Source organism: Delphinapterus leucas, chromosome 21, assembly GCF_059928025.1.
Source record: "Delphinapterus leucas isolate spDelLeu-1000000601 "Yukka" chromosome 21, BTC_Dleu_Yukka2, whole genome shotgun sequence".
NCBI classification, from domain to species: Eukaryota; Metazoa; Chordata; class Mammalia; order Artiodactyla; family Monodontidae; genus Delphinapterus; species Delphinapterus leucas.
The window spans coordinates 32,316,145-32,338,356 of NC_143149.1; the positions used below are offsets into that span (position 1 = coordinate 32,316,145).

The 22,212-nt window shown below is 56.8% G+C and overlaps 1 protein-coding gene across 3 annotated transcripts in view; it reads right to left on the bottom strand.

Annotated features, from left to right (window-relative positions):
• The window catches only part of ANK1 (ankyrin 1), a 97,303-nt gene that overhangs the window by 28,392 nt on the left and 46,699 nt on the right, over window positions 1-22,212 (bottom strand). For all 3 annotated transcript variants that reach the window (XM_089903788.1, XM_089903786.1, XM_089903787.1), the window contains exons 18-37: window positions 21,504-21,602; window positions 19,621-19,719; window positions 19,303-19,401; window positions 18,220-18,312; window positions 17,678-17,750; window positions 15,953-16,049; window positions 14,674-14,752; window positions 12,599-12,696; window positions 12,293-12,517; window positions 11,179-11,333; window positions 10,656-10,867; window positions 9,954-10,158; window positions 9,569-9,665; window positions 9,127-9,358; window positions 7,561-7,686; window positions 7,315-7,434; window positions 6,215-6,293; window positions 5,878-5,952; window positions 4,182-4,313; window positions 2,755-2,901 (exon numbers count right to left, since the gene is read on the bottom strand). In XM_089903788.1, the coding sequence (XP_089759914.1) occupies window positions 2,755-2,901; window positions 4,182-4,313; window positions 5,878-5,952; window positions 6,215-6,293; window positions 7,315-7,434; window positions 7,561-7,686; window positions 9,127-9,358; window positions 9,569-9,665; window positions 9,954-10,158; window positions 10,656-10,867; window positions 11,179-11,333; window positions 12,293-12,517; window positions 12,599-12,696; window positions 14,674-14,752; window positions 15,953-16,049; window positions 17,678-17,750; window positions 18,220-18,312; window positions 19,303-19,401; window positions 19,621-19,719; window positions 21,504-21,602 (2,542 nt within the window). The remainder of the gene's footprint in view (window positions 1-2,754; window positions 2,902-4,181; window positions 4,314-5,877; window positions 5,953-6,214; window positions 6,294-7,314; window positions 7,435-7,560; window positions 7,687-9,126; window positions 9,359-9,568; window positions 9,666-9,953; window positions 10,159-10,655; window positions 10,868-11,178; window positions 11,334-12,292; window positions 12,518-12,598; window positions 12,697-14,673; window positions 14,753-15,952; window positions 16,050-17,677; window positions 17,751-18,219; window positions 18,313-19,302; window positions 19,402-19,620; window positions 19,720-21,503; window positions 21,603-22,212) is intronic.

Here is a 22,212-nt window from a genome sequence, read left to right on the forward strand (position 1 = left end):
CCGTGGCCATCGGCGCAGAGGCCTGGGCCGGCCCAGGACAGAAAGCCAGAGGAAGCGCAGGAGGCTGCTGTCCCCCTGTCCTTCCACCTCTGATCCCTCCTGCTCCTTCTCTCCGGGCCAGAAGGGCACCCACATGTGGGATGGTCTTCCTGGGACTGCAAAGAAGGCAGGAAAAATACACAGAAGCCAGCTCTGGTGCCCAGAAAGGCAGGATGGACCAAGTGGGCGTCTGTTCCTGAGCGTCTGCTCCGGCCTGGGGGAGCGTGCACACAGGGCACACGGCCTGCGTTTGCCGGGACACCTGCTGGACGAGGGGGTTCAGAAGGGCTGACAGGCGACAGAGCAGCCAGGAAGCACAGAAGCATTCAGAGTGTGACGTCTGCAACCAAAGCAGGGGAGGATCCCTTGTAAACTTGTTAGATCTTGTGACCCCTCTGCTCCAAACCTACAGCTGCTCTCCATCACTCTCCCAGTAAAACCAGTGTCCTCAGGAAGGCCTGGAAGAGCCGCCCTCCTGCTACCCCTGCCCTTTCTTCCTCCCCTCTGGCCCCTCACTGTACTGTGGATGCACCAGGCACGCCCGCTCAGGGCCACTGCCCGGGATGCTTGTATGGGTGCTCTCTCCCGAGTTTGCACACCCACTCCCTCCTCTCCCTCCAGCCTTTGTTCAGATGCTACCCACTCCCACCCCACTATTTAATCCCCCAAGCCCAGCACTCTGATCCCCCTTGCTTGAGTCTGTTTTTTCCCAGCATCTACTTGCTAGCGCATTATACAATTCACTTACATATTATATTTTTGTTTGCCTCTCTACACAAAAGGTAAGCTCCATGAAGGCAGAGTTTGGGACTTTTCTTTCTTTCTTTCTTTTTGTCTGTTTGAGAACTGACTTATCTGCCCCGCTTAGAACAGCCCCTGGCATGTGGCAGGTGTTCAGAAAATATTTGCCAAGTGAGCTGACCAACTGCACAGCCTTTCCACAGTCAGGAGCACAGGACCCAGGCCCACGGGGGTTCGAACTCTGCTCAGGCGTTAGATGAGAGTCTCCAGGCCCAACTGGAATCCTGAGGCCAGCGGAGACATTCATAAACACCTGGGTCCGTAACTGCCCTTTTAAACAGTTTTTTTTATTGTGATAAGAACACTTGACATGGGATCTATCCTCTTGACAGATTTTTGATTGTTGTAACTGCCTTGTTTATACTCATGTAATTTTATGGGCCTGGTGTCTGTAGAATTGGGGGACAAAACCCCCAAAACTTGAGTTGACTTGATTGAAACAGCTCTGGGGATGTTAAGAAACCCAACCAAGTCACCGGTTATCACGTAAAAAAGGGAGAAGTGTTCTGTCACTTGACTTCTCCCAGTTTGCAGCCATCAGCCCCCTTCCCTCGCTCCTAGTGAAAGGGAGTTTGTCACTTAGCAGTCCCTGCTGTGTCCGCCTAGTCCCCCAAGAGCAGGGAGAGGGCCAGCCTGGGAGCCCTCAACGCTGGGTCTGAGGGGCAAGCCTCCTCCATGGGAACAGCCCTGAGGGCACACAGGTCCCAGCAGGCAGTGAGGGCGCCCCAGCGTCAGGCCGGGGGCCCTTGGTGACATGCATCAGTGGAGGCTGAGGGCCCCTGAACACCTGGCCCAGGTGAGACAGTGGAGACAGGCAGTGGGGGAGAGAGCGGACTTGCAGGCCAGGTGAGGTCAGAGACAGAAGAGAAAGGCCACAGCACGCGGTCAACAGATGAGCCCTGTGCCCAGGGGCCCTGGACAGCATGTTTCAGGAGACACAGGATGTGGGAGAGTCACCCGTGTCAGGGGCGCAGCATCCCCCTGGACAGGGCCCCTGTCCCCACCCTCCACTCAAAAGACCCCCACCACAGGGCCCCACACGGCGCGCGCACGTGCGCGTGGCCGGGAAGGCTGGTGACCTAGGAGCTGGGGGAGGACAGCGACGCAGCTGCGGGATGGGGCACGTGCCAGCCTCATGGAAGCCGGTTCACAGAACCATATTGCTTTTCAAGGCCTGTGAGGAGCCTCAGGTCTCTAATCCAACTTGCTGATTTTAGAGAAGAGGCTGATGGCTCAGCAGTGGAGTCAGGAGGAAAGGGGATAGAAGCCAGCCTCCCGGCTCCCACTGCAGGGTAGGGCCTCCACCCTGCTTCTGCGCCCCTGGTCAGCGACAGAGATGGAGGGGCAGTGGGGGTCCCGGCCCTGCTCCTCACTCGGCCGCTTCCCCTGCTAAAAGGAAGGTGTCCTCAAAGGCCGCAGGGGTGGGTGCCGGGGGCAAAGGTCAGGGCCCCCCGGGGCCCGGTCACATGGGGGCTTCTTGGCATAACGAACCACATCAAAACGAGTCAGGGAAAGAGATGGGGCGAGAAAAAAGGGAGAGAAAAGCAGAGACCGGGCTGAAGAAAAGATCCCGCTTAGTCTCAGAGAAGGGGCGGCAATAGGGCTTCAGGACGCCCCCTGGCTGGTCCCCACGGGACCTGCGCCAGAACCTAGCGCCCTTGCGTCTCCCCACCGACTGGGTCGCCGATGGGTCCGCGCATGCGCAGAGCTGGGGAGGGGGGGCGTGCGGCACGCGGGGCGTTGAGCGGGGCCTCGGCTCCTCCCGTCCTGCCTGGGCCCCGGGCGCCCCCCCCCCCCACCTCTGCGTTCACCACCGCCCGTCCAGAGAGAGACTGACCTCCGGTCACCGGGAGAGAAGGTTCCAGGGAGGGTCAGGAGGCGGCGGCTCGGCCCCTTCGTCCAGGAGACACTCACCATTCATCTGGGAGGGGGACGACGAGTAGTCCCGGTCCGTGGGCCGGCGGTCGGGCTTCAGGTTGCGGCCCTGCCTGCCCGAGCCCTCCAGCATGTTCACGATCTCGCCGCGGTCGATGTGCCGCAGGGCCGCGTACAGGTTCTCCACTGCGGGCAGAGGGGAGGAAGGAGGGCGCTGGGGGGACCGCTACCCATCGCAGGGCGCGCGGGACGCCCGGCTCTGAACTCAGGTGGGGTGGGGGGAAGACTGCGAGGGGGGGGATTGCAGGCCCCCGCTTTTGTCAAAGTCAAAGCAAACTACCTCTTTGGAGAAGACGGCAGATCTGGGGACACTGCGGTTCCCGTCCGGCCCACGCAATAAAGCCAAAATCGCGGTAAAGCGAGAACACGAATGTTGTTGTTTTCCCAGTGCATATAAAAGTTATGTTTACACTCCACTCTAGTCTATTAAGTGTGCAGTAGCATTCTGTCTAGAAAGACAAGGCATCTACCATACCTTTAAAATATTTTATGGCTAAAAAACGCTAACTGTCCTCTGAGCCTTCAGTGAGTCTTAATAGTCACATAAAGATCACTGATAACAGATCAGCGTAACAAATGCAATCATAATGAGAAATTTTGAAATATTGAGAGCATTACCCAAATGTGACAGACACGAAGTGAGCAAATGCTGTTGGAACAGACCTGCTGAATTTGATTGGGAAAAAAACACAGTATCTGCGAAGCGCCGTAAAGTGAGGTAGACCTGTGTTTTGTTATCCTTTAACAGATCTTTCCCAGACCCTAACAGCGGCGAATTTCAAGGCATGGGAAGTGTTTTTTTGTAACCGAAGAGGAATACTACAAGAAGATGAGTGAGAATGATTGGATTCTGTCTTCTGGAAATCCTTGGTCCTTGCCAGTTGATTTGCCATGCAAACGTAAACACTCAATTTCCTCTTAGCGCTTTGTATTTGGGAATGGGGTGCAGGAGGGGCTGAAAAGAGTGAGACAAATCTTCCCTCCCCCGTTGGAGACAATCCTGGAAGAAGAACTCCATCCGAGGGGGGACTCCTCACTGGGCTCTGTCCCGAGGGGACAATCCTCATTTGTTTGAGAGATTCAACCGGAAGGCACACACCCTACACAGATGCTGTCTGTCTTCTAGGGGTCCTGGTGCGCTGTGAACTCATTCTGAGGATGGGAAGAGATCACGGCCAAGATTCTCTGAAATCCCCTCCCGGCAGCCTTGCCCAGAAGACCAGGGATCCTGAGAGGTGCATGTGTGCGTGACTGTGCGTGTATGTATGAGTGAGACAGAGTGTGCAGAAGAGATTGGTTCCAAAGGCCAACACCACCCAGGGAATTTGGAGGGAGAACTACTTGGTGAGAAGAGGTCCTGGCACAGGCTTTGGGGAGAGAAGGCTCCCCAACCCATTGGTACTGACTCTTTGCATCTTGGCCTTCACGGATGACCCAGAGGTTCAACAAGGCCACGCTCTGCTCCAGCAAGGAGTTGGGGTTCTCCACGCGGATCCTGTTGATGTCATCCACGCTGAACTGCAGCTCGCGGGCCAGCTCTGCGCACAAAGAACCAAGACCGGGTGTGAGCCCAGCCAGAGCCCAGCCCCGGCCCCCGAGCCCGCGCGTGGAGTGGGGCGCCCGGCAGGGACCAGGAGATAAAGAGCAGTCTCCCTCTGGATTCTGTATTCCTTCTTCCCAAGGAATACCTAGTGAAATGCTGACACTTACACTGTTGTATCCCCAGGGAACGAGCCAGGAGGAGGCATGTGCCCAGGAGAGTAAATAGGTATTGAATGAATGAGACTGAGCCACTCATCCAAGGTCACAGGACAGGCTGGGGCCACAGCGGGAGAGGGACGGACCCACTGACTCCCTTGGTGCTGTCGGTGCTGCGCTGCATGCCACTGCCTTTCCCGGGAGAAGCAGTTATAATGGAAATGCATCACTGTGTTTACGTTTCTTCCCGGAAAGGCGGTATTCACATTTAAAATGAAAATACAATTTCCCATCTAAATGCAAGGCAATAACACAGAATGCTAGCTCTTCCCCTCCCGTGATTTTTATTGTTATTTCTCGCAGGTGCTTTAGATGAGAGAACAGCATCGGAGTCTCATTTCAAGGATGAGGAAGACCGGAAGGGAAAGTGATGGTGAGAATCAGCATATGCATGTACCCCCTCCACACACACACACTCACACACACCACATACACACCACACGCATCACATACGCACACCCACACACAACACACAAGCCACACACACATACACACCACACATACCACATCTCTCACACACACCACATACAAGCCACACACACAAACACACACAAAACCAAGAAGCAGCAGCAGACGTGCTTTTCGGGCTTAAAGGAGGAGCCGTCTCTGTTGTGAGCTCCGCCACGCCGCCTTCCAGGAAGTTACTGCTAAGGTTTCCGAGCTTGTCTGAAGCCCTCTCTGCAGGTGGCTGAGTGAAGGGGGCCTGTTCATCCAAAATCTCACCGGAGAGCGGGGATTAAGTCACAGGGCCTGCGACCGAGTAGAACGCAGCCTGAGCTGTCACTGCCTCAGAGTCAGGTCTCCCCTCGTGGTGGACGGGACTCGTGTATGACTTCAGCCACGGCCAGAGATGACAGATGAAAAACGTCCAGACTTGATCTTCTTCCCTCCCTTCCCTCAGCAACGCCAGCCTGTGGGGACGGCGGCGTGTACGGTGCCGGGAGCCCTGGGCAGGCAGTCGGGATGCACATTTTTTGTTTGCTTGTGTGTGTGTCCTTGGTTTGCTGGCTTTGCAGGGCTCTGTCACTAACTCGCTGCACAACTAAAGTCACCCCAGTTATCTAGGTCTCAGCCTCCCCATCTGTAAAATGGGCAGCCTGGATCCATGCTAAGGTCTCCTGTAACGTCTGAAGTTGAGTTTCTAAAAAGGAAAACCAGAGAGAAGTGGGGGAGGGAGGGAGCCCCCCTCTATTGGTAAACCATGGCGACAATCCCAGATCAGGTGCACACTGGTGGTGGGAAGAGGTTTAGAAACGCCTTCACCAGCTGGCCTTTAGCGGAGAGGAGGTGTAGAGGTAGGTGTAGACAGGCAAAGTGCTCTTCTGCCCCAATTGCCCCACTCACCGGCCCAGCTGAGGCCCAGGTGCTCTGATATAATAGCCATCTTCACGTCAGCCCGGTCTGCGCCGCTGAGGAAACCTGGGGGGAAGTATCGCATTCCATTTAGTAGCCTTGGCGGGACACAGAACCGACAGGCGTGGGCGAGGGACCTCAGAGGGTGCTCGGGGCCCACTCCGTGTCCACCCGATTGGTGGCTGAGCCTGAGAGGGTCAGTGGAGACCCCAGCCAAGGGCTGAGCCAATGGTGTCAGCTCGGAGCTCCCGTCGGGCTGAGGGGACGCTGCCTCCCTCACCGTCCCCGGGAAGGGAGTGAGCACAGAGAGTCACAGAGAGGTTGGTACCCAATGTGGACTCGCTGAGGATGCTGTATCTCAGGGCCAGCGGCGTCAGGGTCCTCCTCCGGTCATCGGCTCCACTGCCCTGCCGGAGAGAGACCAGGAAAGGGTGCTGTGGGTGCAGGCGGGGAGGACGCCTGGCCTGGCAGACGATGGGCAGCTGCACTGCCTGGAGCCTCGACACACAGGGTAGAAGTGTGGGCAGAGGGGGGTCAAGAGGGAGTCTCATGTACTTTATTATTATTATCATTAAGGATAAGCTCACATGGCCCTTATCACGTGCCAGGCCCTGATTGATGGACACAATCCCCTATGAGGTAGGTACCATCATTCCTCCCATCTCACCGGGGAGGAGGAAACTGAGACCCAGAGGGCGGACTAACCCGCCCAAGTTAACTCAGCCAGTAAGTGGGTGGAGCTGGAGTTTGAATTTTAAAAAAAGTTTTTCTTTTTGGATTCCTTTCTGCTCAAAAGACCGGGTTTTGATGCCCAAGCCTTCGCATGCTGTGGCAAAGCACCGGGATGCTTGTTCAAGGCTGTGGGAGACCCGCCTGTGAAAGAGAAGTCGGTTCTCCCTAGTCCTCAGACAGAAAGGAGAAAACGAGCCTCGGATGTCTGGATGTGACCTTGTTTGTCTAGTTCGGCGTGAAAGGCTGATGACGAAAATGACAGGACGACACCAGCAAAAGAGACCACCCCCTCCAGTGCAGTGGAGACTCAGCTGCTTCCAGGCACCAGTGATGCTTGGTGCTCACACCTCTGCTGAGCTCAGAGCCCTGGGCGAGCACAGGGCTGAGACACCAGGCTTCCCTTCTCTGAGGGCCTGGGCAAGACAAGTAAGTAGAGGAAAAAGAGGCTCCAAAAAAGCCCTGACGTGGCTGGGACACCTTAAGCCACCGGCCACCCGGCTGTCAGGCCTCGCCTTCCAATGTCCTGGAAGGGGCGTCCTGGGGAGCTCGGGGCCTCAGTGTGAACACGCGCGTCACCCTCACACCCTGACGTTTGTCCCCGAGCTTTGCGGGAAGGGCTGGGCCACAGCCCATGTCGGGGAAGAGCCCAGGGCCTTTCTCCACCTGTTCGGCTGAGAGTCCCAGCAGGGCGCTCACCTTGGTGCAGGGTGGCATGGTGACGTTTAGGTGGCAGAGGATGTGCTGCGTGTCCTCGTACTTCATCGCCTTGCGCAGGAATGACAAGGACCCTGCTGGATCTCGACTGCTGTCCCTCACCTAGACTCAGTCACACAAAAGGGAGAGTCAGGGGCCGCCCCACTGGCCACCAGCCCACCTGGCTCAGAGCTCTCCGCCTCCCGGACTTCTAGACCCGGGCGAGGGGTGGGCGAGAGGAGGCCGCACCTTGACAGGAATGGCCAACCGGCTCTCCCGGAAAGACTGGAAGAGGAAACTCCGCTGCTGGGCGGCCTTCTTGATGGGCACCAGGTTCCCGGAGAGCTCTGCGAAGAGGGGCATTCCTTCCAAAACCTGCAGGAAAGGGAAAGCAAATGCAGCTGGTCAGGAGCAATGCCCAGATGCCCGGTCCCGCCTGTCAGCTCCCGCCTCTGCTTCCCCACGACCCCCCAGGGGCCTTGCTCTGGGAGGCCCCACTGGGTGTTTCGGAAAGGTTATGGTGGATGCTTCCTTACTTCAAAGGAGTTTATAATAAGCAGAACTCTTCACATATCCCTGCGTGGTTGATCAGCGTTGCTATCAGAATACTCTAGAATTCCACTAGGAAATCATAATATGGCTTCCGAAAAACATTTATCTCTTTTAACACCATCCAACAATGTTTACTTTATATGAGTGCCAGAAGGACCATGTTGTGGTTTAATCTCATCCATAATATAATGATCCCTACTGTGTATATAATGCTTTCAACTGAGAAGTTATCGTGAACCCATTTGACAGTGGAGGAAACCGAGGCCCAAGGAGACTGGTTAGTGCCCAAAACAGCATTAGAGGCAGGTCCCAGCCCTGTGGTCCTTCTTCCGGGCCCTCAGAGCCCCCAGAAGGCTCAGCACAGCCTCTGAGGCCAGATCTTCAGAAAGGTCCTGCTCTGTCACACATCTTAACCTAAGTGAGGACCCTGGGACGGGTAACAGGTTCAAACCTAGTCCCCGTTCTTTACTGCTCCCCCATCTGCCCAGCCCCTCCCTTGCTTCCTCATCTGGGTGCTGCCAAACCCCCGGCGTGGCAGGGAAAGTGGGCTCTGCGGTCAGACTCCTGGGACAAATCCTTTCTCTGCCATTTACTCAGCTGTGTGACCTTGGGCAAGTTGCTTAACCTCCCTCAGTCTCGGTTTCCTCATCTGTAAACGGGGGATAACAAAAGGACACACAGTTATGAGAATCAGGGGAGATGACGCCACTCAAGCACTTTTTGCTTTTGGGCCACACGGTGCGGCACGCGGGATCTTAGTTACCCGACCAGGGATTGAACCTGTGCCCCCTGCAGTGGAAGTGCGGAGTCTTAACCAGGGGATGGCCAGGGAAGTCCCACTCAAGCACTTTTAAAAGTACCTGGGGTGTAAGAACTTGAATAAATGTCAGCTCCTAGCATCACAAATCACTGGGCTGACAGCCTGCTCTCTCCTTGACCCACATGGTGTCCCTCGGCTCTGGGGAAGCTTCCCGCTGATGCTTCTTAAAGGGACATGGCCCAGGAGCCCCTCTGCAGAGGCTGCCCTCCTGACAGCCCTGGGTCCTAAAGGCGCCGGCTGCCCGCGAGGCGGGAGCCCAGGGGGCCCAGGCCCCTACCTCTGTGTCCCTGCTCCGGGCCACGAGGCGGGAGCCCAGGGGGGCCAGGCCCCTACCTCTGTGTCCCTGCTCCAGGCCACAAGGCGGGAGCCCACGGGGGCCAGGCCCTACCTCTGTGTCCCTGCTCCGGGCCACGAGACGGGAGCCCAGGGGGGCCAGGCCCTACCTCTATGTCCCTGCTCCGGGCCACCTCCACGAAGTTCTCGTGCTGCTCCAGCGTCTTGTCCACCCTGTCATCCGTCGTCATGCAGTAGCAGCGCAGTCGCCCTTCTCGGGGGTCGTTCATCTTGGCGAAAATGACAAACTTGGCCATGTAGGGCACCGCGGTGAGCTCCTTGTACAGCAGGGTGGCGAAGTTCACAGCTTCAGCCGTCCGAGGGCAGTCCGACAGCCAGAACCTGAAAAGAGGGCAGCCGTGAGCCTGTCCCTAAATGCCTGAGGGGGAGCGTCTCCCCCATCCAATGGCCTGTAAGCCGAGTGGTGGCCTCTCTGACAGCCCCGGTGGTGGGGTGGGCAGGTGACGGCCTAAGCATGGCCACCCATGGGGACAGCGCTGTCCCCTCACGCAGGGCCCGGGGACCCATGGCACCGGGCAGGCGGGGTGTCACCTGGCAGAGACGTTGGTGGTGAAGGTGGCACACTCATTGGCGTACATAAGCTTGGTGGTCCCCGTGATGTCTTCCCACTGGGCCTGGTCTGTCCCTCCTGTGACAGCAGTAGAAAGGGCTTGGGGGACCGTCGCCAGAGGCCAACGCGGGACGTGCACACCTGGCTGTGGCCCCGAGAGCACACCTACCCCTCCGCCCCTCCCCTCGGAGCAGCCCTCCTCTGGGGTTAGAGGGCTCTTCGGGGACAAGGCAGCTCTACTCGGACACAGCTGCCCATCCCTCCGAGGAGCCCATCACTCCCTAGCTCTGTGTCCTCCCGTCTCCCCAGGTGTCGGTGGAAGGAGCTGCTGCCCAGAAGGCAGGGCGGGGTGGGGGCACCGCTCACCAATGACGCTGCAGAGCAGCCGCAGGCTGGTGGTGTCTCCCTCCCCGCTGTCCCGAGGGTTATCTGTCCAGGAGGGAGGGAGTGGGACGCGAAGCCCGATGGGGCGGTGGAACTTGCGGCGCCTCGGCTCCACGGTGACAATGGGGCTGAAGGTGGCCTGGTTGCCCAGGAGTTTGGTGACCAGCTCATCGGGTACAGGCTGGGCCTGTGAAGTGCCGAGGGGGTACACTCAGCCCCGGAGCAGCAGAGGGGCTCATGGACGGAGGAAGAGAGCAGCTGTCTGGGCAGGTGCGAAGGCTCCCGGGGCGGGGGGGGTGGGGGGTGGTCCCACTCCTGCTGACGGCCAGCCCGGCTCTCCTCTCTGAGCCCCCGTCCCCATTTCCTTGCTGCTCCCCACTCCTGGGGGCCTTGCTCAGCATCAGGCACCTCTCCAGGAAGCCAAGTGGCTTCACCTCACGCTAAGCCTGTGGTTTAACACGTTATCTGGGGTTTTCTGCAAGTTACCAGGGCGACTGCCCTATCTCACCCACCCAACTTTCTTCTGAGCTTCAAGGTCAGGGCTCTAATGGGACTTTTCAGGCCCTAGACCAATGGGTGGAGATGTCCTGGGGAGGAGGGTCATCTCTGAGCACCCTGACGCCTTCCATCCCTGAACCCGGTCCAGGTGATGGGGCCCCAGCAGGTAAGGAGAGGCTGTATCACCTGCAGGGCCAGCTTCACTTTCTTGGTGACAGCATTTTCTGGGAAGGTGGCCTGCACCAGGGGGACGAGCGTGCTTTTCAGGGAGCCCCCCTCGGGGCCGATGGTGTCGTAGTCCTGGTAGAGCCTTGACATAATCACGAAGTACAAGGGGAAGTCGGTGGTAACGATGCGGCAGACCCTCTTCTTCTCCAGCTCCTCCAGGCTCCCCAGCTCTGCAACCACAGGCCCGTGCCCGCCCGTCACCATGGTGGCTTCCCAGGGCCCCTGATCCCCACTCTGGCGCCCTCTCCCCAGGCCCTGGCAGGGTCAGGAGGCTGGGCCACCTGGAAGGAGAAAGGTCCTGGCCCAGGGGGTCCTGCACAGGACACCAGGCTGCAGGGGCCCGGGCGCCGGAGCTGGGCCATGTCTAGCCTCTCAGGGGGTCCCACACTCCGGGAGACCCCGAGAGCCCACCCCAAAGTGCAATCCCAAACCCCGTACTCCAGGAGGAGGGCCGTGCTCCGGATCCCTGGGGCTCGCGCACCTTCGTCCATCCCGTTGAGGATCTGATCCAGGTAGCTTTCTCCATAGCGGTTCTTGTGTTCCTTCCACACGGAGCCGTTTTCACTCCGCAGCACCACGAGCTCGCGGTCCCCACGGCCTTGGGAGGCGAAGTGGGGGACCTCCACGATGACAGGGCTGGGGGGACAGGGGACAGTGGAGAGGGGCCCGGACGCAGGTGTGCATGCCATGTGGGCGGCAGCCATGGGCTCAGTAGGGAAGAGTAGCCGGGTCCTGCCTGGAAAGAGGCTGTCCCGTCTGCAGCCTGGTCCTCACAGATGGACAGACCTGCCTCAGGTTCCAGAGAACCCCCATCCCCGGACCCTCTAGCTACCCACCAGGCCCCAACCTCAGTTCACAGGGGGCTCTCCTGCCATGGCCACACGGCCGAGGCTCAGCAGAATAAAGCTGCCCCTGGACCTGACCCTGAGGGCCCGCCTGACATCCTAGACGGGGGACCCAACCCCTCTGAGCCTCAGCTTCCTCCTGTGTCAGTGTGTGAAAGGACATTTCCTTGGGAGGATAGCTTTGAGGACTACATGTGAAGGGGAAGTCAACATGAAAGCGTTTTACAGCTGCTCTACAATCGGTGGATGAAAGCTTGGCAGCGGGGACAGGCTGTGGACGGAGACGGGAGGGCAGGGCCTCCTGGGCAAGACCTGTTCCAACACAGAGCCCGTGGCGCCTGAGGGATGCAGAGCTCCAAGGAGAAGCCCTTCTGCTGCGGGAAAGGTGAGGAGGGAGGCTCTGAAACCATCAGTCCTGTCCTTGGGGGCCATGCTGCAGGGCCGCCTTCTAGGAAGACCGTTTCAGAGCTTAAATAATCAAACCCTGGGGGCCCCGAAAGGGGCCATCTTCATCCCCCCTCTAGTGTCACACAGGCGCTGAGGGCATTAAGCTCCCCCTGGGGAACAGACTCCTATGTGTACCTAGAACAGGCCGTGGAAGGAACACATGGACCCCTGGCTTTGACCGGTCAGGACACAGAGAGCACGGGTGCGGGCTGCAGGCTTGCCTCCCCTCTGCCCGGGCTGGGCTGGGGCTGGGTGGTCGCAGCGCAGCAGGGACAGGTCGGGGGCATGGGAGTGGCCTCTCACCTCAGGAACTGGACTCCTGTGGGGCCCAGGGCGATGACCCTGCTGGCCAGGCCCTCCTCCTCGGCCAGCGGGGGCGGCGTGGGCAGCTTCTGGGGCTTCACCAGGCGGCAGGTGATGCGAGTGGGTGCTGCGCACGTCCGGGGCGGGACCACCACCCTCAGGCCGTTGTGCCTGCTGCCCCGCATGGAGCCCCCGCGGGCGTCCACCATGAAGCTCACCAGGAACCTAGGGCACAGCGGGTCCGTGTTGGCTTCTCCTGGGTGGGCGAGCAGGGCCAGAGCTGCCAGCCCCTCCCAGGCCACTCACCCTGTGTGCACAGGGCTGGCCACCGGGCTGATGTTGTCTGAGGTCTCTGTGGCCGGGCTGCTGGGGATCAGTGAGTCTTCATCATACTCCTTAGATGCCTGCAGAGGGGAGAAAGGCCAGCGGTCCTATCACCCCCGGGCCACGGCTGATGGTCTCGGCCAAGGTTGGGGAGGCTCAGCCGTGAACCAAGGGGCCCAGTGTAGGAGGCGCTCCCCACTCCCTACCAACCCATTGGGACAGAGCTCACCCGGAGTCTAAAAGGAAGCACGGGCTTCCTCATACCGACACGGACGGCCTCTCCTTGGCTCGGGACCCTGGGCCAGAGCTTTGGACGATGGAGCGAGTCCTCCGTCCCATCCGGCCTCGGTCTCAGCTCCTACACCACGTGCGCTCCTGACCTGCCCGCGTCCTCCAGTTCGTCCCCACCGCTCCGCCCCTGACGCGAACCCTCCGCTCTACGCAGCTCGGTTTCACACTAGAGCTGGCGTTGCTTCCCCCACACCGTCGCCTACGAGCTGTTCGGCTCTGGGCAAGCCACGTGTCCTGGGGCATCGAGGGGCACGAGGGAAACAGACCCTCGTCCCGGGGGCTTCCTTATTCCTCAACTGCAAATGGGACAGCCCCTTCCTCGCAGTGACGTTGTGACTCGGGGACCACGGGGCTGCCTCGCCCCAGGCCTCGTACGTGGCGAGGACTCACGAAGCCAGCAGGTCGCCTCCAGGTTTCTTCTCAACTCTGCCCTCGCTCTCGCTTCCCCGTCGGTCCAGACACCCACGTCCCTCTCCTTCGCTGGACACCCCTGTTCATTTTTCACCTCTCGCCTCCTGTGCGAAGCCTTCCCCTTGACTCTGATCTGGAAGGGCTCCCGCCACACAGATGGGCCCTGCGGTAGTCACCCTCCCTGCATTCTGAGCCCCTCCCCAGCTGGACCGTCTCCTCCCACCCCACACGGGGCACAGCGGGACGCCAGGAGACTCGGGTTCATGACTTAGGCAAGGACTCAGGGCACGGTTGGCCAGGGAACAGCAAGACCCGGGTCCGCTCGGAACTTCTCACTGTCGTCTTCAGCGGCCCCCGGGGAACGTGCCACAGCAGCCCCAGGGCCACGTTTGACCGGGTCTCCCAAATGCCACCCGGGGCGTGACACCAACGTCACACCACTATGATGTGCCCGAGGGTGGAACAGCGGATTGGACGGCGTCACAGCCGCCTCCGCCTGGTGCCACTTTCGGGTCGAGGCGACGCGCGTGCCTTCAGTGGCAGGGGAAGAGACCAGCCTCATCTGGAAAACGGACAAGCCCGGCTCGGTGATCGGGCCTCAGGGTGGCCAGTCCCAACCTTCAAATACCACACTGCTTTCTTTTTACCCTAGAAAACCCCTTTGCCCAGGTGAATAAGTGCCAAATGGCCTAAGATTAAACCAAGAGGAATTACATTGTTTTAAACCATCCCACCGATCTTGGAGACAAATTCAGGTGGCATCCAGGGAAGCCACAAAATAGGGTATTGTAATGAGTAACAGCCCACGCCGGGAACAGCTCTCCTTGACGTCCTCTTTCCATCTGTATTGGTATTTTAAGCTCCCGGTAATCCCTTGAGGAAGGTGAGGCAGAAACTGTCCCCTTTTTTTATGGACGTGAAAGAAAAAAAGTCCAGAGTTCCAGAGTCGCCCGCAGCTTCACAGAAGAGCAGATGCAGCCTCAGGCTCCCTCTCTGGCGCCGGGACCCTTGGCCCCAACAGGTGCATAAGGCGTGTGCTCAGGGGCTGTGGCCCCGAGAACATGGGCTTCGGAGCCAAAACTGCTGGAGTCAGTTCTCAGCCCCACTGAGACCAGCGTGAGGGTGTCCCACGCGCCCTTGGGCTCTCGGAGACCCATATCATCAATAGCTAGGATAAGAGCACTGACAGCACAAGTGCCACCAAGAACACGTGGAATCTGGGACCTGCGGGGCTTGGTAAACGCTGCCAGCTTTCAGCTGTGAGTTCCTATTGTCCTGCAGGTCGCCTCAAAACAATCACTGTCCAGGGGACCTGCTCCCTGCCGAGGCGAAGTAAGAGAAAGGATGCTTCTTACCTGCTCTGGCTCTTCAGATCTGATCACCACTGTCTCAGGTGTGACGCAAGGAATCCGAGGGATGGCTGGGGATTCCACCCTGTGTGCCGAGAACATTGGGACATCAAGGGATGATCCTTATGAGTAGCCCCCCTCTTCCTCGGAAGGCCTTAGTGAAACACTTCTGTACCCCCAGGATCACCTATCCGATTGGACCGCTCGCCACCACTTGAACCCCACTGGCACATGTGGTACATCCTGGCCTTCACACACTGACCAGCCTCCTCCCTCTGCCCCCATGCCTGTCCCCAGAGCCTGACTGTCCTGGCTGAGCGAAGGACCTGCCTCCTCTAGGAAGTCTTCCTGCATGCACCACCCCTGTTCTGCAGCCTTCGACCCCTTGGTGAGGGAACCCTCGCTCTGGCCATTACATCTTATTCTGCGTCACGATCTGTCCACTGGGTGTGTGTTTTGATTCTACCAATATATCTGTAGGTTCTCCATGGTCAGGGTCCGAGTCTCAAGTTTCTTTCTAAACGAAGTTCAGTAAATACTAATCATAGTTTTCCTTCTCCTTGGTCCATTGCCCTATTTTGTATAAGCCCTGGGACCAAGCTGGCACACGTCTGTCTTTTCAGAAAATACCAAGGGCTCAGTGTTTCTAGAAAGTTGTCACTTTTAGATTCATTCACAAAGTCCCCGGGTGTGGCGATGCACCCACATCGCAATAGCTCACAGCATCTCAGGGAGGAATGAGAAACACAGGCAGACACAAACCCTCCGTGGGTCTTCCCTAATGGACAGGCCGACGGAGGGACGTGGCCGGCCTCTGAGGCCAGCTTGGCAAAAGTTCCTTTCTTTTTTTTATTATTTAAATTCTTTCAATTGAATGAAAGCTTTTAAAAATTCTGTAGTGCTTTGCAATTTTCAAAAGTTTCCCACACACGATTTCATATAATCCCACAATGACACACACCCCCTTTTTTGGCAATGGTTTCTAATGGCAATCTCCCTTGGTGGATTTTTTCTGGTGAGAAGCTGAGTGTGTGAGAGGGGGAGGGGTATGGAGACTGAGCGAGGAGAGAAGGAACAGTGGGGGGCAGGGACCCCTGAGAGGGTGGCTTGCGGTAGGAAAGACCTCTGCGCCTGCCTGGCACCCCTGGTGCAGGGCTAGCTCATCCTAAGGTACTGGACCAGCACTCCGTCCGGGCTCGGCCTTCCTGGAACCTTCCAGCTCTGGAATCTTCCTACTCAGTCCCCGGGGTGGACCTTGACCTACCCCGGTGTGAGCATTACTTACACTTGGTCCAGCTTCGGCACAAAATCCAGCAGCTCTTTCTCTTCATCTATATCCCTGGAATCCTGCTTCTCAGCCTTGAAGCCAACAAGTTCTTCCCCTGAAACCGCACAAGTTTAAGTGAGTGACAGGACGGAGATTCCCTCTTTCTTTTTCAAAAGAAAAGAGGGAATCTGCTGCTCTTCTCAACGCTCACCCCCAAGGAGTGGGGGAAGGTCTCAGATGTTCCAGGAGGACCATAGCAACGTCTTCAACCAGCCCTGACCCTGTTCCTCCAGCCCTGGTACCTGGAGTGGGGCAGCCAGCCCCTGATATCTTAGTCTGCACCAGGCTTTGGAGAAGAAAACAGTTCCCTCAAAAAAAAGAACTTTTTTTGCCTGACAAGTTCCACTTCAAAACAGCCCTTGTGGCGTGTGCAGTGACACCAAAGAAAGAGGTGCTTCTTTTCTTTTCCACACCACACGAGACAGAAGAATAAACGACTGTGGAACCAAACCCATCCATTTTGAGAGGCTCTAGGAACTTTAATAACCATGGCAGCTGAACCCTCATTATTTCCTAAGCGCATCACCAGGAGGTTCAAAGTCTGTCTGCAAACCAGACTGCCTCTTTGTTTCTCTCGCCTCCTTGAACTGGAGTTGGAGCCCTGGACCTTGCAGGGTCCTTTACTGCCCCTCAGCAGTGTGTGTCCTGGCGTTGTGATCTGGAGCCGACAGGATGGAATCACAGCAGCTCATGCAGTTATGATCACAGACACAGTGACATGGGCACAGACACAGACATGGACAGGTTGGAGCCGTCTGCCAGGGCACGGATTTACGGATGGAAATTTCCTGTTTTAGTCAAGCTCTGATTGTTATGAAAACCAGGGATGGATTAGTGAGATCTTGGATTGCTTAGAGTGAAATGCACTTGTGAGAATGGACCACAGGGAACAGAAAGTGTTTCATACCCATTATGGTTATATGAGCAGTTCCTGGAAAGCAAAGAAGAGCCAAGTTTAAGGATGGATAGGATTGAAGTCAGTTAAATTAAGAGGCATATCATCAAAGGGGATACAGGAGAGCTTTCATCGCCTAGTTGACAAAACTACATGACCCCTGGGTTACTGATATGCAAGGGGCCAGAGAGAAATCTGATCCAGCCCCACCCTTTTTGTTTATCGCGATTTTTCTCTTCCAAGTTAAGTGGGAAGACAGGCTTGCCTGGGGCAGGAAAAATCCCATAAGTACCGGTGGCCACAGAAGTTGAAACTATAGTCATTTCATAATGACTGACTGTCGACCCAGCGGGTGGTTAGAAGAGCAGCTTATGAAAAGCAATTCTTCCAGATTTTAAATGAAACAAGCTTTGTTCAAAGCACAAGGAACACACCAAGTGGAATTTTATGACAGTTCCTTACAGCTCTGAGAGTTGACTGAGTTGAACCACAGTCCTTGTATGATATAGGCAGACACACATGTATTTGTGAAACTTTGTGGGATTTTATATTTTAATCCCTGCGATGTAGATTTCCTTCTTCTAAAATCACATTAAAGGGGTCTTTTGGATAACGGACAGCATCTTTAGAGCGTGGTTCTGTCCAGCTCCGACTAGGTCGGCAGAGGTGGGCATGCTGTCAGGTGCCCCGGGGCGGCAGCAGGGCCCCCCACCCCCGGAGTGTTCAGAGCCCCGACCACCCCTTTCAGCCTGACTTGACCCGGACGCGGTGTTGATCCCAGCCTGTACCTTCATCTTCAGAGACGTCCAGGATCTCATCCACCGTCTCGGGGAAGCTCATCCGGTGCTTGTCGCTGACCAACTAAAAGGAGAAAAAGCAAAGACTTCAACCCAAACACAGCAGTGGGCCCTTTCACCCATTCAGCAGTTACCTGGTTATGAGTGTGGAGACAGGAAGGAGACGGCAAAGGATGTTTGTCCCAAATGAAGAAAATGACAGCTAAGAGGGTCTCTGGGGTCTGGCAGGAACCGCAGAGGGATGAACGGAACCCCAGCTTCCCGGCGCCTGGTACCTGCCCCCAGTCCCATCCAGGGCTGCCCGCTCCGGTCTGGTGGCGGCCCCTACTCCTCCAGCCGCTAGGTGGCAGTAAAGACCCGCCTGATGAAGGAGGAGGCCCGCCCCCCGTGCCCCGTCCCCAATTCTTTTGGCTCTGAGCTTCCCGCGGGAATCCTAGGACACCTAGGCTCCCTTTCCCGGGGTACCCCAAGGGGCGCCCTGCGGCCAGGCTGTGTGTGTCCGGGGTAGGGGTGCAGGGGAGGAGCAGACGTACCGCGACACTGGTTTCATCCGTGACAACCTTGAGCACGTCTGTTACAGAAATGTAGCCCAAGCGCTTGGCTATGGCCAGAGGTGTGGTTCCATTCTGGGGAGAACAGCAGAGGGAGGGCGAGGTCAGCCCGAGCTCACGCCCCAATCGTTCGTACCCAGAGCAAGACCCCTGCACACGCGTGGGCCCAGATGTGTGTCGCCGACGCCCGCAGCGACGCTGCAGGGCGAGAGGAGGCCACGGTGCGCGAGCCTTGAATGGGAGCAGGGGAGATCTTACCACCGAAGTCAAGGGTGGCCAAGAGGAGAGCCAGAGGGAAGGTCAGGGTCAGGGGGGCACCAGATGCAGTTGTAGGAATAGGAGGGCACCGGGCAGTACTGCCCAAGGCTCCCAAGGCCGGTTCTTTGGGTGTCAGTTACTGAGCATTCAAATAGTTAAAGTAATCCACATACTTCAGTGAACTCTTCTCAGGCCAATCAGAAATCACGAGTCACCAGAAACAGGGGAGGGGCCTATTTCTACTCTGATTTTAAAAGGCAGAGCTAAGTGGCACTAAACGGATACTGAGGCTTTCTCTTCTTCTAAGTTCTCTGGTCCCAGGGTGTGCCCCGCTCCGATTCAGCCCCATCCACAGTTACACGGTTTCAGCAACCGCACCTACAATCAAAGGCCTGCATGCTTGCTGAGCTGGAAGCGGCCGCGGCGATAACCTAGTAAAGCTGACAATCGCGTTATCCAGGGCAGGAAGTTCACCCTGAACTGTGACCACGGACATGGATGAAGACCCCGAGGCCCCCAAACCTCACACACCACTCAAGACATTTGGCTTTGTTCACTCCCACAGATTTCAGAAAGGGTTTTGACAATATTTTAAAAAACATAAAAAGGGGGGAGGGGAAACAGTGCTACCAGGATAACCTTGTGTCTTCCAGAAGGAGGAACTAATCCCAACAGCCCACGCCCTGGGGAGCCCGTCCAGGCCCCAGACGCACAGGAGGATGACCCGAGCTTCCCTGGTGAAGGGATATCGCATGCGGCTGCCCGTGAGAGCAGGTCTCTGAAATCAGGAACCGGGCGGGTACTTACCGAGCTGACCTCGTTTGGGGAAGCACCATTTTTGAGAAGCAGTGTCACGATGTCTGTATGGCCTTGTTGAGCTGCCTGGTGCAGGGGACTGTATCCGAGCTGTAAAGCAGGCAGACGTTTGGCAGGATGAGCTAGCTACGAGAGAAAGCACTGCCCACCTGCCACAGAGTGTGTGCGTCTTCTGTGTGCAACGTAGAAAGGCATTTTCCCCATTTCCTCCTCCAGCGTCAAAGCTGAAAGTTGTGGTGGGGCCCCAAGTGCGCCCGGAGTGACCCTGGCTGCATCTGAACTTGGCACTGCTCTCAGGCATCCCAGTACCTTAGTCTTGGCATTGACGTCCGCCTGGTGCTGTAGCAGGAACTTCACCAGCCTGATATTCCCATAATGGCTCGCCACATGGAGTGGAGTGTAACCCATCTGGAAAGCAAGAGAGGAGACAGGGTGACCAGCAAGGCTTCAGGGGACACCACGAGCCGTTCTGAGCTGGACAGGAATGAAAGTCTCACGACAGCGGTGACTGAAAGAGAGGATGGACGAGGAGGCCCTTTGCAAGGTCGGCAGTGGGGCACAACGGGCCTGGGAGGGACAGGGCTCGGTGTCAGTCAAGTGCAGTGTGAGATGACTAGGAGAGACCCAAGTGGAGAGGTTAAGTAGGTGACTGGAAACCCGACACTGAGCCCGGGGAAGAGGGCAACGCAAGGAGGCACCTGAGGGGAGTTGAAAGTCTTGGAGGTGAGAGAGGTCCCCCAGGATAAGTGTGGAGAGAAAAAGTGGGGCCCATGGACTGAGGCAGTACTTACAGGGAGGTCAGAAAGGAGGACGGGGAGGGAGCAGCAAAGAGGAGGGAGGAAAGCCAGGAGAGGCCCGTGTTACAGAAGCCAAAAGGGGTCACCCCCAGAAGGAGGGAGCCGCCAGCAGACCCTGGGAGGGCAGCAGACTCAGATGAGCACAGACAGCAGTGCAGAGATCACTGCCGACCCAGACAAGACCTGCTTTGCACACCTATTTCCACTAGAAAGCTGAAATCCCACTGAAAAACTTCCCAAAAGGCTGTCTAGGTTACAGAGTTGTACCATAATGGAACTTATAGGAACTGGCCATGGCTTTGGGCATTTATTCATTTGAGTTTTGTCTGCAGAGGAGGTAATTGTCAAGAAAGCCATTCTGCTGACTATTTTAATGCTCCCTCCAAACGCCAACAAGCCAAGGCTCTCTGGGCTCCTAAGTGTCCCTGGGGAGCCCGGTCCCAGAATGATCTGGACCCAGACCCTGCAGGCTGGACCTGGAGTGATGGGATGGCTTTGGGACCCCCAAGTTCTAACCCACAACATAAGATCTCTCAGGGCAGGACCCCAAAAGACTAAACCAGGCCCACAAAAGAAGCCTCAAAGATCCAGAACATTCTTGAGTTTAAAGCAGGTTCCTTTTGAAGCTATAGGCAGCTGGGGATAAAATATGTCTCTGGATTTTTCTCAGGGAGGCTTCAATGTCACACTGCTGCCCGATGTGCTTGAGGAACACTGGAAGGGGCTGGAGCTACAGGGGCGTCACTCTGTCCCTTCCTTTGAATACAGTTGCCTTTTGGTGAAAAGGAACAAAATGCCACTTCTTCCAGGAAGCCTCTTCCTTCCACCAAATGGAAACACCCTCTCCTCCCTCTGTGCTCCATGGGTTCACGAGAAGCCCCCTTGCACCACATGTCACACCGGCTGTCCCTTCCTGCCTCTTATGTCATCTGCAGATGCCTTGAGGCTCATTGCACTGTGCGCTGGGCACTGGGTCATCCTCCACCCAACCCCCACCCCCGGAGCTCCCTGCACACACAGAGGCTCAAAGAATGCTGACCTGCTTTTAGCCAAATGCCAGAGGAGAAGGGGCGGAATTTTCCAGCACATCCTGACATTTTGATACCTTGCTCATGTAAGACAGGGCTTGGAATCATGATTAAACTTCTTTTCACTACAGAGGATCAAAGGTCTAGCCAACTTTTTAGACTCCCCACTGGAAAGTGAGCCCATTGGCCTGGGGTCCTCAAACTCCACTGCCGCCCCTAGGAAGTGGCAGACAGGAATGGGCCACTGGGTCCTCGGGGTATCAAATATCCTCAGATGGACCAGTGATGGAGGCCGGAGTGGGTAGGCCTGTGGGTGCAGGGGGAAGAGGGGAGTCCCCGTGGACAGAGTGCCGGCTGCTGGCCTTACCCGGGTGGTGGCATCCACCGTGACACCATGTTTGATCAGCACATCTGCCACTGGAACGTGACCTTCTTGTGCGACCAGATGAAGGGGAGTGAGTCCACTCTGGAAAGGAAAAGCAGTTCATCAGCTTGGAGCCAGGAAAGAATTCCAGGCGACACTGAAAGAGCACTGAGGTTTGGGAGTCGAACTTGGCTTTGCACGCTCCAACCAGTTGTTTGACCTTAGACAAGCTCTTCTAGCCCCGCCCCCCCATCCTTAACTAAAATATGAGGTGGTTAGACTGAATCAGAGGTCAGCAACAGTTTCTGTTAAGGGCCAGATGGTCAATATTTTAGGTTTGTGTCTCTCTTGCAACTACCCAGCTCCGTCAGTTATAGTGAGAAAGCAGCTATGCCAACATGTAAATGAATGGGCATGACTGGGTTCCAATAAAACTTTATTTGTACAAACAAGTGGTGGGCCAGATTTGGACCCCAGGCCGTAGTTTGCTGATCTCTGAACTAGATGAACTTTATGATCCTTTCCAGTGGTAACATTTCCTATTTCCATGACTCGAGATGAGCTTCAAAGCCTTGGTTTGCTTATCGAGAAAATCGGGATTATAACTGACGAATCTCAAGGGCAAAGGAGGGCTCACTTGAGAAAACAGACGAAAATGCATTGTAAACCACGACGTGACATTTAAATGCAGCCTGTGATCAGCACATCCCAG